This window comes from Balaenoptera ricei, chromosome 19, assembly GCF_028023285.1.
Source record: "Balaenoptera ricei isolate mBalRic1 chromosome 19, mBalRic1.hap2, whole genome shotgun sequence".
Lineage (NCBI taxonomy): Eukaryota > Metazoa > Chordata > Mammalia > Artiodactyla > Balaenopteridae > Balaenoptera > Balaenoptera ricei.
In genome coordinates, this window is record NC_082657.1 from 46,481,723 (window position 1) to 46,501,011 (window position 19,289).

At 42.8% G+C, this 19,289-nt stretch overlaps 1 protein-coding gene across 1 annotated transcript in view; it reads left to right on the plus strand.

Annotated features, from left to right (window-relative positions):
• Window positions 1–16,141: 16,141 nt before the first annotated feature.
• The window catches only part of LOC132353775 (cytochrome b5 type B), a 30,032-nt gene continuing 26,884 nt past the window's right edge, over window positions 16,142–19,289 (plus strand). Inside the window, exon 1 of the mRNA XM_059905189.1 lies at window positions 16,142–16,423. Coding sequence (XP_059761172.1) covers window positions 16,157–16,423 — 267 coding nt within the window. The 5' untranslated portion in view covers window positions 16,142–16,156. The remainder of the gene's footprint in view (window positions 16,424–19,289) is intronic.

Consider the following 19,289-nt stretch of genomic DNA (forward strand, 5'->3'; position numbering starts at 1 on the left):
GCCTAGAGTAAATGCTTAATAAAATGTGAGGACTTCCCTGGTGGTGCAGTGGTTAAGAATCCACCTGCCAATGCAGGGGACACGGGTTCGAGCCCTGGTCCGGGAAGATCCCACATGCCACGGAGCAACTAAGCCCGTGCGCCACTACTGAGCCTGTGCTCTAGAGCCCACGAACCACAACTACTGAGCCCGCGTGCCACAACTACTGAAGCCCATGCACCTAGAGCCTGTGCTCTGCAACAAAAGAAGCCACCGCAATGAGAAGCCCGCACACCACCACGATGAGTAGCCCCGGCTCGCAGCAACTGGAGAAAGGCTGCACACAGCAACGAAGACCCAACACAGCCAAAAATAAATAAATAAATAAATAAAATTAATTAATTTAATTTAATGTGAGCTGTTGGGCTTCCCTGGTGGTGCAGTGGTTAAGAATCTGCCTGCCAATGCAGGGGACATGGGTTCGAGCCCTGGTCCGGGAAGATCCCACATGCCGAGGAGCAACTAAGCCAGTGCGCCACAACTGCTGAGCCCGCGTGCCACAACTACTGAGCCTGCGCGCCCAGAGCCCGTGCTCCTCAACAACAGAAGCCACCGCAATGAGAAGCCCACACACCGCAACGAAGAGTAGCCCCCCACTCGCTGCAACTAGAGAAAGCCCGCACGCAGCAACAGGGACCCAATGCAGCCAAAAATTAAAATAAATAAATTTACAAAAAAAACCCCAAACCATTAACCAATTTAAAAAAAAAAAAAATGAGCTGTTGTTTTTCCATAGCTTTTTCTATACCACCCTGCATCAATCTCCTATCACCATTTTGCATGTTAACATGCCCACACATCCTCTTTGGGTTGGGTGGGATTGTCTTTCTCTTCTTTCTACCTCCAACTCTCATCCATTACATATAAAGGAAAAGAGGGTCAGTCACTTTCACTTTCTCCTAGCATTTTCTGCATTCCAGCACACCCATATTGTTTGTCTTCTCTCAAGCTATAGGCCCTCCAGCCTGTGCTTTTAGTATGGTTTCCAAGTTGCTGGCAAGCAGAAATGGCGCCAACATGAAGAAACAAGTATTGGTGCCCCAAATGCAGTAGCCAGAGCTATCTGAATCTTTTAGAATAATACTTGATCAATTTTCAAATTTATAAAGGGCACCGCTAACAGAAGGGGCTCTGAACATCCAATGGATGTTTGGGCTTCATAGCCTAAGCACCCCTGCAAAGTGGAGGCCAAGTTCTGTGTGTGCACATACATTGCAAGGAATAGACACATACCTGACACTAGCTTGAGCCAAAAAAGGGCAAATTTAGTGGCTCATGTAACCACAAGACTAGATTTCGTTTCTGACTAGATCAAAGGGTCAAAAACATCCCCAGGGCATCTTTCTGCTTTGTTGGGCTCCATTCTTTAGAGTCTTGCCACTTGGCAGACGAAACAGCTGTGGAGAGCTCCAAGCTTTACTTTTTTTCCAGTTCAGTATTCATATAAAGAAGCAATCTTCCTGCCCTTAGTCCTGTTCCCTGATTGGCTGCCTTCAATCAAGTGCCCATTCCTAAAACAACAGGGCCAGGGAAATGAGCTTCTCTCACTGGACAGATTGGATCACATGCCCCATCTGTAAGGAGGGGAGGCAGAGCATCTGATTGGCAGCCCCACTAGCTTCACATACGCTAGAATAGGAACAATTCCTCGCAGGGAAGATGGGGCACAGAGACCAGAAGAAAGGGAAAGGCAGGCAGATATAAATCATTAATACCAAAGCCCAGCACTTATATGCACTTTTCTGAGGTGGTGGTTTATAGCTTGCTTCCTATCCTCAAAATGTTCTATAATCCAAGAAATAGTAAGAACTTTGGGAGAGGAAAATGCTTTTTCCTCACTCCAAATATTTCCTTCCTGTAGAGGGTCATCATGCTCCAGGCTCCTCTTCATGCCTTCCCTCTCCTGCACTTAGGGGAAGGAGAGCGTTAGGAGAAGCTGGGCATGCGTCTCCCAGTGTCATCCTCTTCCTGGTCTCTTAGGATTGAGATGCTGGGAAGGAACACAAGTTCTCTTCCTCCACATGGGGAGGGCACCCTGGTCCACTGTTGCCTGGGACTGTGGGAAAGTCTGTTGAACTAGGATTCAGGGAAGCCTATTGAGCTCACATGCTCAGCTACATTCTCCAACGGATAGCCTTATCAGAAGATAATTCATCTCCTGACCACCCAGACCGCCAATTGATTCAGAGCCTGAATAGGGAGGAGGCATGCTATTTATTGAGCCCCTTCTCAAAAGTCTACAAGAACCATCCACTTAGGGTATCAGGGACCCACAGATTCATCCTCTCACTCTCCCCTTCCTGGCTGGTCCCCCACAGGAGGAGCTTGTCTCCCTGGGAATCCACAGAGATCGTGGAGTGCTGGGAGCAGGCGCAGAGGGAGGCCACAAAAATGATCAAAGGCAAGGCAGCTAGGTTTACCACAATAGGTGAGAGAAACTGGGATTATTTCACTTGGAGGGGCCAAAAAAAAAAGCCAGTGGTGGAGTGATTCAGGGGTAGCCTTGACCAGAACCATGCTGAGGGTGTGGCATCACTGGTATTTTTCCACAGCCTCACCCTGACCCTGAGCATAGTCACATCTGTCTCTTACCTCTCCCATCCCACTTGTGTCCTTCTACGCCCACCTCTTTGAAAATAAATTGTTCCACTTCCACAGAGGTGTAGGAGGCACACAAATCAACTTAAATAACACTATAGTATAATTTCTTTTTGATTACAAAAGTGATACACAATCTGTGAGAAGAACTGAAAAGATACAGAAAATTATAAAGATGAAAACTAAAATCAACTCGAAGCCCTCAACCCTGAGATAGCTATTGTTAGCTTTTTAGTCTATTATTGTCCAGCCTTCTCTCTCTCTACATAATGTTAAATGTATTCTTTTTTTTTGTTTGTTTGTTTTTTGTTTTTAAATTTTTTTTTTTAAATTTATTTATTTATGGCTGTGTTGGGTCTTCGTTTCTGTGCGAGGGCCTTCTCTAGTTGCGGCAAGTGGGGGCCACTCCTCATCATGGTGCGCAGGGCTCCCATCATCGCGGCCTCTCTTGCTGTGGAGCACAGGCTCCAGACGCGCAGGCTCAGCAATTGTGACTCACGGGCCTAGTTGCTCCGCGGCATGTGGGGTCTTCCCAGACCAGGGCTCGAACCCGCGTCTCCTGCATTGGCAGGCAGATTCTCAACCACTGCACCACCAGGGAAGCCCTTAAATGTATTCTTTATTTCTTTAAAAAATTTATAGAAATATTTTAAATAAAATAGCAGCATGTAGTGTAAAAGATGAAAATAGTATATTATGCTATTTCTCTTAATACTATGATCTATGTGTACTATTAAGTGAATATTTTTTATTGTTACCACTTCCTTTTGTCTCTCCTGGCCTTAGGAATGGTTGACATTAATGGCACTTATTTGAGAGGAAAGTACTGGTGTCATGAGACCCATTTTAGAGACAGGGAACTGTGACTACCCATAGCCACACCCAACTCCTGCTTGTGTGGCCAGGATCACAGGGGACAGAAACAATTTCCTAACATAATCGATACCTTTGTTGAGAAAAGGGAGTGAAAAAGGTGGCTTCCATAAGCCAGGGGTCTTGACCTTCCTTCTCTATCAGAAATACCAATCAAGGGGCTTCCCTGGCGGTGCAGTAGTTAAGAATCTGCCTGCCAACGCAGGGGACACAGGTTCGAGCCCTGGCCCGGGAAGATCCCACATGCCGCGGAGCAACTAAGCCCATGAGCCACAACTGCTGAGCCTGCGTGCCACAACTACTGAAGCCTGCGCGCCTAGAGCCCCTGCTCCACAACAAGAGAAGCCACCTCAATGAGAAGCCCGCGCACCGCGACGAAGAGTTGCCCCCGCTCGCCGCAACTAGAGGAATCCCTTGCGCAGCAATGAAGACCCAAGGCAGCCAAAAATAAAATAAATAAATAAAAAGAAATACCCATCACATCTAACACAGTGGCCTCCCCAGCTCCAAGATTTTGATTCTGGGAGCATATAGCTGCAAGTGAACAAAGAGTCAGGGGAAAGTTCTTTATCAGCAGGAGAATTATTTTATTCAATGTGTTTCCTTACATTAGTTGGGACAATAAGGGGAAAGAATGAGAAGAAATAAAAGGCCAGTTACTCAGACCACTTTTAATGAATCACCCCCCAGTGTCACTACCCATCCCCAGTCAGGAAAAGCTTGAGTTTTTCCATGCCAAGAAAAACAGTGGGCAGGAAGAAACAAATTATGACCTTGTTTGTGTTTTGTGTCTTAACTATTTGATTTATAGGCCCAGATCCAATGATTATGGATGAAAGAAAATATCCCAGTGTCCCAAACCTAACCTGAACTTAACCGGGGGTGGGTCTCACGTCCACTGCTCAAAGTCAATGCGAAGTTAAAATGCTTTAAGAATAAAGGTTCAGGGTTTGGGGCTGCCTGAGCAGGCCAGTGGCAAGGCCAAATTCTTTTCTCATCACCCCAGTTAGGATGACTACTATGAAAAAATAAAAAAATAATAAGTATTGGTGAGAATGTGGAGAAATTGGAGCCCTTGTGCACTGTTGGTGGGAATGTAAAATGGTACAGCTGCTATGGAAAACAGTATACAGTTCCTCAAAAAGTTAAAAATAGAATTACCATAAGATCTAGCAATTTCACTTCCAGGTACTCAAAAGAATTAAAATCAGGGTCTCAAAGAGACCTACACCTAAATATTATTGTTTTTGTTTGGTCTGTTGTTTGCCCAACCATTAGTCCTTGTCCTGGGAGGCAGTGGCTAATACATTTGCCTTTAAATCTATTAAATGCCCCCCAAGTAGCTGCCTCAGACTTGGGAGAGTTCTGAGTTAGGCAAAATGAGGGCAAGCCTTTTGAGCTGGCCCTTCAGGGAGCCACCAGACTGGTTGAAATGAACAACCACAATTCTTTAAGAATGAGGTCACTTCTACTACCTCCAGGACTAAGAACTTGTACTAGGAATGGGGGCTGTTTTTGTCAAAGCTTCTGCCAAACTGAAGAGTAGGGGATGGGACAGGGTAAGTTAAAACACCACAAAGCTCTCTGACTGAGATTCAACTGTTTTTTCCTTGATTAAGCATTCACCTGGTTGTTATAATCTTTTGCTTAGTTTCCAGAATGCCAATAAAGTTGATTTTGAGAGTAAAAAAGAAAAGAAAAATATCATGTAGCCATGAACTCTCTAGAAAGAAAACAGGATGATGCGTTAGACCAAGTTTCCACTTAGGATGTGGTGGCTCACCGAGGCTTCACCCAGGGGTTGACACTTAACCAGAGATTAGAATGATAAAATCTAAATGTGAAGTTGGGCGGAGAGAATACCCCTAAAGTAAGCTTGTGCTCGGCATGTAGAAATCAAACCACTGCAACTCAAAAGAGATTCTTGGCCATTAAGATTATTTTTCAGATTGATCTAGATGGAAGGTTGATAAATTCCTTTCTGACTCTAAAGTATAGAAAAAGTTGTTTGACCTCACTCATAAGAGAAATGCAAGTCAGACCTACAGTGTGATACAGTTTTAAAAATGTCTGATTGTTATACTCCAGAAACTTTGATAACACACTCTGTGGGGCTGTGAGGAAACTGGCACTCATATGCATTGCCAGTGAGAATATAAATTGGTACAATTGCTATGGAGGGCAGTGAGAATATAAATTGGTGCAGTTGCTAACAGTACGGATGCATGTGCTTTTGGCCTAGAAGTCCCATTTCTTCTTGTACATGTCTACAGTGATATAAGATCAAAGTTATTAATTACAGCATTATTTGTAATTCCAAAACACTGGAAACCCAAATCTCCATCAGTAGGAGACTAGTTAAATTATGATACATTCATACCAAACTATGAATACTGAACTATGGGAAACTATGCAATTGTAAAAATAAATGAGGTGGGCTTCCCTGGTGGCGCAGTGGTTGAGAATCTGCCTGCCAATGCAGGGGACACGGGTTCGAGCCCTGGTCTGGGAAGATCCCACATGCCGCGGAGCAACTGGGCCCGTGAGCCACAACTGCTGAGCCTGTGCGTCTGGAGCCTGTGCTCCGCAACAAGAGAGGCCGCGATAGTGAGAGGCCCGCACACCGCGATGAGGAGCGGCCCCCGCTTGCCACAACTAGAGAAAGCCCTCGCACGAAACGAAGCCCCAACACAGCTAAAAATAAATAAATAAATAAATAAATAGAGTAGCTATTAATTTAAATAAATAAATAAATAAATGAGGAGGCACTTTATGTATTATTATCTAAACACTTCTAAGATGTCATTAAGTAAAAATAGCAAGATGCAGAACTGTGATGTTTAGCACCTTTTATATATGTGAGTAAAACTAAGTATAAATATTTATATTTACTTGCATTTGCATAGAGAAACTCAGGAAGGATACACAAAAAATTATTAAGTGATTATCTGGGGTGGGTGAGTGGAAGGGAACGGAAAGTATATAGACAAGGTGGTCAAGAGACTTTTTATTGAGATGTTTAATTTTTTTTTTTTTTTTTAGTTTTGAGCCTTGTGAAGTATTAAGGACTTAAAAAATTAAATTTAAAACTTGTTCCCTCTACTACCCCTTATCTTAATTTATTAATTTATCACTTAATCTATAACCGTTGTTCACTCCTCTCAGACACTCCCCTGAGAAAGTGTCTACTTAAATGAATGTGGATGATGGTTTATAAAAAGTACATTAGTGCATATAAGTTATATCTTTAAAAATCTGATTTAGGGACTTCCCTGGTGGTGCAGTGGTTAAGAATCCACCTGCCGATGCAGGGGACACGGGTTTGAGCCCTGGTCAGGGAAGATCCCACATGCCGCCGAGCAACTAAGCCCATGCGCCACAACTACTGAGCCTGCACTCTAGAGCCCCCGAACCACAACTACTGAGCCCATGTACCACAACTACTGAAGCCCGCGCGCCTAGAGCCCATGCTCCGCAACAAGAGAAGCCACCGCAATGAGAAGCCCGCGCACCGCAACGAAGAGTAGCCCCCGCTCACCGCAGCTAGAGAAAGCCCGCGCGCAGCAACGAAGAGATTAATATAGTCATGGAGGAGCTTTCTGTGCCTTGCTACTCATCCTCTACAGACTAGATAAAGGTCACTGACCAAAGACAACTGAAGCATCCTGAGGGCAAAACCAGCCTAAAGAAAACTTTGTGTTTATGGATAAAACATTACAATTTTTCAAAGTGGCCTTTGGCTCAGCAGACTGTAGTAAAAACAATGTCATCATCCAGTCTCTGAACTAGATCATCTTTATCAAAAAGAACCTCTCACAGGATAAAGAACTTCTAAGTGTTAACGTCTTTTCACATCCATGTTTTTCGTTGGCCCCACGTCTGGGAAGTATTGTAGCCTTTTTACTTTTTTCAGTCCCCTCCTTATGCCCTTCCCCTAACCACTGAATTAGACTTCTAACACTCTAAGCTTTGTCTGTTTTTTCCTCAACAGCTTTATTGAGATATAACTCACATACCATGCAAACCACCTATTGAAAGTATACAATTCAGTATCTTTTAGCATAGTTACAGGGTTGTGCAACCATCATTGCAGTCTAATTTTGGAACATTGTCACCGCCCCCCAAAAAGAAACTTCATACCCATTAGTGGTCACTCCCCATTTCTCCCAACCCCCTCGGCCATGTACAACCACTAAATCTACTTTCTGTCTCTACAGATGTGCCTTTTCTCGAAATTTCACATAAATGAAATCATACAGTATGTGGTCTGTTGTGATTGGCTTCTTTCATTTAGCATGATGCTTTCAAGGTACATCCATGTTTTAGCATGCTATTTTTACTGCTGAATTATATTTCATTGTAAGGACACACATACATATATATATTTATGTGCATATATATATAGATATACATAAATTTTGTTTTTGAAACATATGAATATTTACTACGTGTTAAAAACAAATAAACATTAAAAGGAAGAAAAGTGGGTGTACTGAAGCCAGGAACCAAAATCCAGGGTAGAAAGCATCCTTATGGATGGCTGTTTGCACAGCTACAGTTTCTTTTGATTCTAGAAACTGGGCTGGGCTGCGGGGATTGAGCCCCACAGTCATGAAACTCAATAGGATGGTTCTGGGGGAAGCTCCAGAAGAGGCTGCCCAACAGGCCAGAGAGGTCAGGCTGGCCTGGGGGTTGGAACAACACTAGGATGCTTGGAATCAAGTAACTCTCCCTGAGGCCACATCTTGGACAATATGGGCTCTTAACTTTGCAGTTTCCTGAAGCTTCCCTGATACTGGATGGCCAGGCCTGGCTCTGGAAAGGGAAGGAGAGTGTTGGACTGTGATGGCTTTAAGAGTTTGTCTTCCCACTGGCAGGGGATGAAAATAGGTTGCCAGGGGACATAATACCTTGAGAAGGGCGAGAACAGATTTGAGGGCTACCTTATTGTATTCCATTCTTGGAACAGGAAAGGGGAACTTCCCCCTCAAAAAGAGTGTGAGAACCCAGGAAGTGTGTTTGACGTCTGCAAAAAAATGGGACAGAATCCTCGTTCCTTGCTCTGTTCTCAAGGAGCATGTACAGTGTCTTTCTTGACAGTTTCCTGTTCCATTTCCACCATTTATACAAAAGCAGTAAAATGAGCTTGCAAGGTAAATAACGACTCCCCTGGAGCAGCATCTCACACACCAGCCTGTTATCTGAGATAAATTTCAGAGCACACAGCTGGACAGCAATGGGGAGAGGATTTTCTAATACATATGTAAAAACAGTGAAAGTAAAATGTTAATGTTGAAATGTTTTATATGGTAGTAAAATGTTAATGTTAAAATGTTTTATATGGTAAATGCCATCTTCCTCTTAGAGAGTAAATTTCCTTGAGAGCTGGGTCTCATTTATAGCACCTAGAAATTATAGCTCCAAACTAGCCAGCATTTACTGAGGACACTGTGGCAGGCACTGTGCTGAGTTTTGTTTAATATATTGACACAGTACTTAGCTGTAGTTACTCAGTAAATATTTATCAAAGAGCTTGAAAAAAAACTATCAAAGACAGTCAAGAAGAGAAAACTGCAGAACAGCATTCCTCATGAATATAAGCCCAAAGATCCTTAAAAAAATTGTAGCAAATTGAACCCAACAATATATAAAAAAGACTAACATTGTAACCAAGTGAGGTTTATCCCAGAAATGCAAAGATGGTTAAGTTTTGGAAAACTATTGAAAGTAATTCACCATATTCACAGAATAAAGGAGAAAAATCAAACGATTATCATCCTAATAGATGCAGAAAAAATGTTCGTCAGGCTTCAATCTCCTTTTATGATTTAAAGAGAAAAAAAAAAAAAAACACCTCAGGAAACAAGGTAGATAGGGGAATTCTTCCCTCTCTCAGATGAAGAGTATCTACTGAAAAATCTAGACATCATACTTAATTGTGAAAGACTGAACGCTTTCCTCCTAAGATTGGGAACAAGCTAGAGTTGCTCATTTCACCATTTTTATTCAGTGTTCTACTAGAAATGCTAGTGTAAAATAGTCCTTGCCAGTGATATAAGGCAAAAAAAAAAAAAAAAAGGCATACAGATTGGAAAGGAACAAGTAAAACGGTCTCTATTAGCAGATGACATGATTGCTACCTAGATATTTCTAAGAAACCTACAAAACAACCACTGTAAGTGAACTGTAAGTGAATTTAGCAAGGTCACAGGATACTAAGTCCATGTACAAAATTAATTATCTTTCTCTATTATAGCAGCAAACAATTGGAAAATGAAATGATTCCATTTATAATAGCATAAAAACCATAATATATTTAGAAATAATATTAACAAAAGATGTAGAATACCTCTATTCTGCAAACCAGAAATTGAAAAAAGATTCAAATAAATGGAGTGGTATACCATGTTTGTGGATTGTGAGCCTCAAGGTTGTTAAGGTGTTCATTCTTTATAAATTCATCTATAAGCTCTTGTACAGAAATTAACAGGCTGATCTTAAAAAGTAACCTTATTATTTTGGGGATACTTTTAGATTTACAGACAAGTTGCAAAATAGTACAGAGTTCTTATATACCCCTCACCCCACTTCCCATAAAGTTAACATCGTAAATATTCTATAGTGCATTTGTCAAAACTAAGAAATCAACACTGGTACATTACTGTTACTTTAATCTGAATTTCACTGTTTTTTCCCCTGATGTCTTTTTTTTTTTTGTTCTAGGATCCAGTCCAGGTTGCCACTTTGCATTGAGTTGTTGTGTCTCTTAGTCAAATTGGGTCTGTGACAATTTCTTGTTTCCTTGTTTTTGTTTTTTTAAAAACTTTGGGTTTATTTATTTATTTATTTATTTTATTTATGGCTGTGTTGGGTCTTCGTTTCTGTGCGAGGGCTTTCTCTAGTTGCGGCAAGTGGGGGCCACTCTTCATCGCGGTGCGCGGGCCTCTCACTATCGCGGCCTCTCTTGTTGCGGAGCACAAGCTCCAGACGCGCAGGCTCAGTAGTTGTGACTCACGGGCCTAGTTGCTCCGCGGCATGTGGGATCTTCCCAGACCAGGGCTCAAACCTGTGTCCCCTGCATTGGCAGGCAGATTCTCAACCACTGCGCCACCAGGGAAGCCCAATTGTTTTTGTTTTTTGAATGAGCTTGACAGTTTCGATTGATACAGGTCAGGTATTTTGTAGAATGTTCCTCAATTTGGGTTTGCCTAATGTTTTTCTCATGTTTAGACTGGGATTATGGGTTTGGGGGAAGAATGCCACAGTGGGGAAGTGCCCTTGTAGCACATACCAGGGAGTACATGCTATCAACATGATTTATCGCTGGTGATGTTAACCTTGATCACTTGGTTCCACAAGCAGATTTTAAAATTTATTTGGAAATATAAAGGATCTAGGGTAGCAGAAACAATTTTGAAACCTATGAGCAAAGCTGAAGGACTTACATTACTGACTTCAAGGCTTAGTATAAAGCAATCGTAACCAAGACAGTGTGGAATTGGCATTAAGCATAGACAAATAAATCACTGGAACAGAGTAGAAAGTTCAGAAAAAGACCCACACTTTCATGGTCAATCAATTTTCAACAGAAACATGAAAACAATTCAATGGGGAACTGTTTTCATCAAATGGTGTTGGAACAAGTGGCTATCCACTTGGAAAAAAAGAGACCGAGAAAGCTGGCTAAGGTGACCAAGTTTGTGAGTAGCCGGGACAGGGATTCCAAGCTAGACTTTCTGGCTATCATGTGTTATAAATTATGAATATGAATTTATAATACATTTAGGCCACAGTATTTTCCTGAATCAAATTCAATTTGAAGCCATACTTTTCAAAAATGTCAATGTCGTGAAAGAAAAATAGAGGCTGAAGAAATGCACCTGATTAAAGGAAACTAAGGAGACATAAATAAATGCAATACATTATCCTGAGTTGGATCTTGGCTCACACAGACACACCAAAATTCCACAAAGGACATTATTAAAATAATTGGAAAATAGTATGGACAGCATGTTAGATAATAGTTTTATATGAATGTTAAATTCCCTGAACTTGAAAATCATACGAAGGCTATGTAAGAGTATGTTCTTGTTCATAGAAGATACTGAATTATTTGGAGGTAAAGGGTCATGATGTCTGTACCTTACTCTGAAATGGATTGGTTTAACATTACTAATGACCACAATAAAAATAAACATATATGGAAGAAATCAAATATGGAAAAATAACAATCGGTGAATCTAAGTTAAAATGGGAATTCATTGTATTATTCTTTCAACTTATTTGTTTGAAATTTTAAAAAGGAAATTTATTTGTTTTAATATTTATTTATTTATTTGGCTGTGCCGGGTCTCAGTTGTGGCATGCAGGCGGGATCTTTTAGTTGTGGCATGCGGGATCCTTAGTTGCTGCATGTGAGCTCTTAGTTGCGGCATGCGGGATCTAGTTCCCTGACCAGGGATCAAACCCAGGCCCTCTGCACTGGGAGCGCGGAGTCTTAATCACTGGACCACTGGGGAAGTCCCTAAAAAAGAAATTTAAATATTTATTTTATTTTATTATTTTTAAATAAATTTATTTATTTATTTACTTATTTTTTTGGCTGCGTTGGGTCTTTGTTGCTGCGTGCAGGCTTTCACTAGTTGCAGTGAGCGGGGGCTACTCTTCGTTGCGGTGCACGGGCTTCTCATTGCAGTGGCTTCTCTTGTTGCGGAGCATGGGCTCTAGGTGTGTAGACCTCAGTAGTTGTGGCTCGCGGGCTCTAGAGCGCAGGCTCAGTAGTTGTGGCGCACGGGCTTAGTTGCTCCGCGGCATGTGGGATCTTCCCTGACCAGGGCTTGAACCCGTGTCCCCTGCATTGGCAAGCGGATTCTTAACCACTGCGCCACCAGGGAAGTCCCTAAATGTTCATTGTAAAAAACCACTTTCATCTGATTCTAATTCCAGTTGCCATGATGGTGGCAAATTCAGTCTCAGTCACTTATGAGCATTCCTCTCCTCCTCCTTAGGGGTTTTACGTAATAGTGCAAAACATTCAGGAAGGGCCCTCTGGTCTTCAGTCCACATTGGTCACTTCCTGAAAGATCTGCTGCAGAGCTGACAGCCTCCACACTGTAGCTCGAGTCTGTCTGCTAGCTGGAGCCCTGGCACTGAGGGTCCAATCTTTCTGCATGTATCATGTAGCCCTTCCCCTCCAAAATCCTGTCACTGGCCTAGGTCCCTTTGAGGAAGCTTGTGGGGTTCCTGCTATTGGAGGAATCCCAAACCACTTTCCTCTTCCAAGTCTCAGAAAGCCCGATTTTGCTTTCGTGGTACTCCAGATATATTTGTCCAACCCCTCCCTTTGCTGAGAGTTTCCTCCATGCTATCCTCTTAGCTGTTGGACTCAGTTTCCTGGAGGTGGAAGTAGAAAAGGGAATGCTGTGTGATTTTACTAATTCACTGTGTGAGAGAAAAGACATCAAATATGCTTCAAAACAGACTCACAGGGAATTCCTGGCAGTCCAGTGGTTAGGACTCTGCACTTTCACTGCCTAGGGCCCAGGTTCAATCCCTGGTGGCCAAAAAAAAGGCTTTAAAAAAAAACAAAACAGGGCTTCCCTGGTGGCGCAGTGGTTGAGAATCTGCCTGCCAATGCAGGGGACACGGGTTCGAGCCCTGGTCTGGGAAGAGCCCACATGCCGCGGAGCAACTGGGCCCGTGAGCCACAATTACTGAGCCTGCGCGTCTGGAGCCTGTGCTCTGCAACAAGAGAGGCCGCGATAGTGAGAGGCCCGCGCACCGCGATGAAGAGTGGCCCCCACTTGCCGCAACTAGAGAAAGCCCTAGCACAGAAACGAAGACCCAACACAGCCATAAATAAATAAATAAATAAACCCAAAGTTTAAAAAAAAAAAGAAAGTAAACCACCACCTGACACAAACTCATTCTTAAAAAAACAAAAAAGAAAACACACTCACAGGTGATAAAGAACAAACTAGTGGTAACCCTTGGGTGGGTAGGGTAGGGGCAATATGGGGGGGGAGTGGGAGGTACTAATTATTGGGTGTAAGGTAGGCTACAAGGATGTATTGTATACCACAGGGTATATAGCCAATATTTTGTAATAACTGTAAATGGAGTGTAACCTTTAAAAATTGTATAAAAAATGCTTCCAAAAAAAGTTCAGTGTTTCCCAACGTTATCCATATCCACTTGCGTCAGAGTCATTCAAAATACTTGCTAAAAATGTTAAATTCTGATTCTATATCCAGACCCACTGAACCTGAATCTCTGGAAATGGGGCTAGGAATCTGCTTTTTAAATTTTTTGGTGTCTTAAAACAATGCTTTATTATTTCTCATGATTCTTTGGGTTGATGGGGCCATTCTGCTGATATAGCCTGAACACACTCATGTGTTGGCATTCAGCTAACAAGTTGATTAAGGGGTGGGCTCAGCTGAGACAGCTTAAATGGCTGATTTTTGTCCACTGAAAAAAAATGCGCAAGGTGAGAGTTGTGAGTTGTTTTATTTGGGGCAAAATGAGGACTATAGCCTGGGAGACAGCATTTCAGATAGCTCTGAGAAACTGCTTCAGAGAGGTAGTGGGGAAGGTCAGTATATATGTGATTTTGGTGAAGGGGGAGTACACGCAATCAAGCACATATTTTTTACAGAAGTTTTCTGCTAGTCTCGTGAAGATTACTGTTAGTCATGAGGAGCAGACGTCACCATGAAGGATTTTAGTGCTTTTCTAGATTCGAGGAGATGCAAGAATTGGGCTCATAAAATTGTCTCCTGAAAATATCTATCTGAAGACCTGTTCTGCCAGTTTTTCCCAGAGCACAGAGTGCCTCATTCCTGATCTCCAGCCTAACTCCTTTCAATGGGTGTTGAAGGTCAGCAGTTGCTGACTTTCATAATTTGATCCTTGTAGAGGTAGATGGCAAATGCCAATTTGTAGGTGACATCTTTACTCCCAGGCTTCTTCACAGCATCATGAAGCGTTCTAAGATGGTTAAGATGGAAACTTCAAGGCCTCCTGAAGTCTAGACGTAACTTGCACAGTATCACTTATGCCACAATCTGTTGGCAAAAGTAAGTAACAAAGCAAGCCAACATTCAAGGTGAGGAAGACACTCCACGTCTGGGCAGGAGGGAATCTGCATTTTCTTTTTTTTTTGGCCGTGCCGCGTGGCTTGTGGGATCTTCACGTTTAGGGATTGAACCTGGGCCCCGGAGTGAAAGCGCCAGGTCCTAACCACTGGACCGACAGGGAATTCCCAGGAATCTGCATTTTTTTAACATAGCCTTCTCAGTTGACTCACGCACACCGGGGTTAAGTGTGAATTGTTCATTTCACATATATGTGTACAGAGCTGTGTCCCTTTGCATTTGCTACAAATCTCTATTGCTAGCACTTAAATTTATATATATGTAAATGTTTTGTTTCTTTCAGAAATTTCTGAAATAGTAATGTGCTTAGGTACTATATGGAGATAGAATCACCGGAGCTCAGAATGGTAGCAGTTTGTGAAAAAGAAGGAATTTCAGGACCTTGAAAGGTGAGTAGGCATTGGAAGGAAGGGGGGTATCTTAAGTGGGTGGACCTGGCATGATCACAGATGTGGGCTTATACCAGTAGGTTTAGGGGTCAGTGGCTGGTGCACAAGACTAAAGGGAATGGTGGAAATGGTTGGGGATGGGTTATGGGTATGCGAGAGTGACACGGTGAAAATGACATCTCACCATGACCAGTTTGTCAGTTGCAATGGCAGTTAAAAATGAGTAGCTAACAACACTGCATAGAAACCAAACTCATAATTCGAAAATGCCAGAACCTCTAGCCAGCGACAGTTGAGGCGAATACTATTTTAGAACACATAGAAACGAAAACAGTGTACATTGTCCTGATCACTGAAGAATTCGCTTAAAAATCAGATCCCCCCCCCCCACTCCGCCCTGAGCCTTATTAAGATACAACTGACATACAACAATATCAGATTCTTAGTAGTGGCACAAACTTGGGATACTACATATCGTACCCCCAATCACCGTCTCTAGGCCTCGGTCCACCGCCTGTTATTTATGTATTGATTACTATGTGCCAAGCGCTCTGCATGTATGTGTATACACTCTCTCTCACTTAATTGGCCAGATTTCTCTACAAGGTAGAGTGCGTCATGCCCATTTTACTGGTGAGGAGGAAACTGAGCCTTAGAATGGATTTGCCATATCACAGCCTGGAGGCTGCAAAAATGTAAATCTGGGGCTGGAACAGAGGCTGCGCCGGAAGTGGGGGGGGAAACGAGTTCCGCGTGATTCAGGAGGGATCCACGGCAAAGGGAAGGGAAACGTGAAAATGGTGATTCGGCCCCATCTTCCAGAATTCTGCAGGCCCTTACGACGAGTTTAGAAACTTCTCTTTCAGACGACGTGGCTCTCTTAGGCGCCTTTCCAAAATCACGGTATCTGATTGGTGAGATTAGAGGGGATGGATGGTCCTGATTGGTAAATTGGACCTCGAACCAGGCCTACGCCCCTAGGATCGGGCGAGGAGTGGGTGGGATTTGAAATTGAATCCCCCGTTTCATTGGTGAAAAGAAAAGGAACCAGGAACTATTAGGAAGCGTAATTGGTTGTTGCCAAGAGCCGCCGCTGGCCTTATGGGCCCGGATTACGGAAGCCGGGGTGGACTAAGCGCGAGGTCTACCTGCAGGAAGTTGGCAGCGGCAACCGGGATAGCGGTGGAGAAGAGGTACCTCAGGCCCATGGCGACTGTGGAAGCAAGTGGCAGCGATGGGAAAGGGCGAGGGGTCGAGACCTCCGTCACGTATTACCGATTGGAGGAGGTGGCGAAACGCAACTCCCCGAAGGAGATTTGGCTGGTGATCCACGGGCGAGTCTACGATGTCACCGGCTTCCTTAACGAGGTGGGGCCCGGGAGGTGGGCGGCCCCTGGGAGCTGCAGCGGCGAGGGTGGTCGGGCCCGGAAACGCAGCTAGGGTGTGTGTGGGAGGGAAGTGAGGCCTGGCTGAGGGCGAAGAGGCGTACGGAAGGGAGCACGACACTCCGAGACGGAGATTGGGGGGCCTTAGGTGTGCATGCATTTCCAGCCGTCACTAAACTCTCGTGCGTTCAGTAATACCATGCCTCCGTCACATATTGAGCACTTACTGTGTGCTTGGCTAAACTCTGAGTCACCATTATGCCCACTTTACGGAAAGGGAAGCTGAGCCTCAGGGCCTCTCACCTAACAACCTAGAGCCATTCGAACCCAGGTCTGAAAGCTCCAAACCTCTGCTCTTTCCACTATGCCTTCTGAAGTGATATCATTTTTGCTTTTCATTTTCTTGAGAAGAAGCTGAGATGCCTCCTCCTTTCCCCCCATTATGCTGCCTTTCTTTTTTCTATTTTGAGTTGACCTTGAGTCCAGAGGTTATGAGTTGATTTTTTTTTTTTTTTTTGGCCATTGACTCAGGTTCTGTCACCCTCTTTTGTAAATCAAGCCTGTTGTATTAGGGTTTTTTTTTTTTTTTTAGGTTTTACAAGTTCTCAAGACCCTGGTACAACTGAGTGATTTTTTTTGTTTTGTTTTGTTTGCAAGGAAACAGACTTTCAATTTGTTTAACTCTACTGAGGTGTAATTTACGTACAATAAATTGTGCCCATTTAAAATGTACAGTTTGATGAGTTTTGACAAATGTATTCACCCATGTAATCACAACTCCAATTAAGAAAGAGCATTTCCATCACCCTAAAAAGTTCCCTCTTGCTTTTTTGCAGTCATTCCCCTCACTCCCAATCCCTGAGGGTTTAGGATATTTTAAATGCTTATTTATTTATTTATGGTGTGTATTATTTTATTTTGAGTAATAGATTAACAATCTTATGGTTAATTTCTTGTACGTTTTTGCATAATATAACCCTACTATAACTGAGAAAAAGTTTTATTTCTCTTCGTTCTCTTTCTGAAGCAAATGTACTAGTAAAATTTGTTTTCTACTAATTTGGGGCCTACGGGATAAAGCTCTACATCCTGATTCATAAATCTATAAAAACTTTTAAAACGTAAAGTTTCCCGAAAAGGACATTGTTTTATTTTATTATTTTTTAAATAAATTTTTTAAAAATTTTATTTATTTTTGGCTGCCTTGGGTCTTCGTTGCTGTTCGCGGGCTTTCTCTAGTTGAGGAGAGCGGGGGCTACTCTTCCTTGCTGTGCATGGGCTTCTCATTGTGGTGGCTTCTCTTGTTGCGGAGCACAGGCTCTAGGTGCGTGGACTTCAGTAGATGTGGCTTGCAGGCTCTAGAGAACAGGTTCAGTAGTTGTGGCGCATGGGCTTAGTTGCTCCACAGCATGTGGGATCTTCCCGGACCAGGGCTCAAACCTGTGTCCCCTGCATTGGCAGGCGGATTCTTAACCACTGCGCCACCAGGGAAGTCCCTTTTTTTTTTTTGGTCCCCCCCTTTTTTTTTTTTAAGGACATTGTTTTAAGTAAATCTTTCTAGTGGCCAATAAGTTAATATCTTAGAATTTAGTAACTTCTTGTATTTGTGGGGTGTATGGCATTTATGCTTTTAAAAGTGCTTTCCCGTTATTTCAGCCTCAAAATAACTAGTTGAGAGTGAGTTGGATAGTAGTGAGCCTTACTTTAACAGGGATATAAGAAACAGGTTCAGAGAGATTTTGGTCAGACAGTTGATTAGTGGCAGGGTGTGCTTTAGATAAATACCTTGGTTTCTCTTGTCTACACAGTATTACTTTGGAATTCTAGACTTAGGTATGTCCTTTGAGGTATGCCTCATAATAAGTTTCAAGTGTGGCTTGTAGCATGCATGGTAAAGCATAGTTCATAATGGGCCAGTAATGTTTTTCATTTGTGGTTTCATTTCCCCCCCAGTTTCTTCTTGATTGATTCAGAATAGATAATGAACTTGGAAGGAACACTCAGTGCGTGTAGGGGACATTAGTTTAATCTTGAATAGTGGTTGCCAGCGTGGTTTACCACATGCTGATGGAGCCAGAGACATCACAGGTGTGCCAGGGGCGGCCCTTCAAGCTTGAGTTGCCAATCTTTACCTGCAGTTAGCCATTCTAACTTACCTGTTCCAGCGTCTCTGTCCCTGTGTTCTTCTTCACTCCAAGTCTAGTCATTCATTCACTTACTCATTCAAATATTTATCAAGTGTCTACTAAGTGCCAGATACTGTTCTAGGTGCTGAGGATGCAGCAGCGGATAGTTAAACATTTATGCCCTCGTGGAGATTACCATCTATGGGAAGCAGAAAATAAGCAGAGTAAATAACTAAAATATATGCTATGTTAAGTGCTAAGGAGAAAAATAAAGCAGAGAAGAGGTAAGTGCTAAGAAGAAAAATAAAGCAGAGAAGAGGGCTGTGGACATGTATGGGGTGAGGGTGTGAAGATGAGGGGTTGAAATTTTAGGTATGATGGCCAGAAATAGCTTGATTAAGAAGATGACTAGAATAAAGGCCTTCTGTTAAGGGAGCTGGCCATGTGGATATCTGCAGGAAGAGCTTTCCTGGCAGAGGGAGCAAGTTCAAAGCCCTTGAGGTACAAGTATATCTAGTTTGTTTGACGAACAGTGAGGGAGGTTATGGTGGCTGGAGAGTATTAGATGAGGTCAGCATGATCAAGGAGGGGACAGGTCAAGTACAGCTTTTGTGAACCTCTGTTTAGAAAGAAAATCACATAAAAATGGTTACAATATCTTACGACATTGACTAAAACATATCAAAGTGCATCTCTCTTAGCAAGGGTAAGTATGTTTTTGTG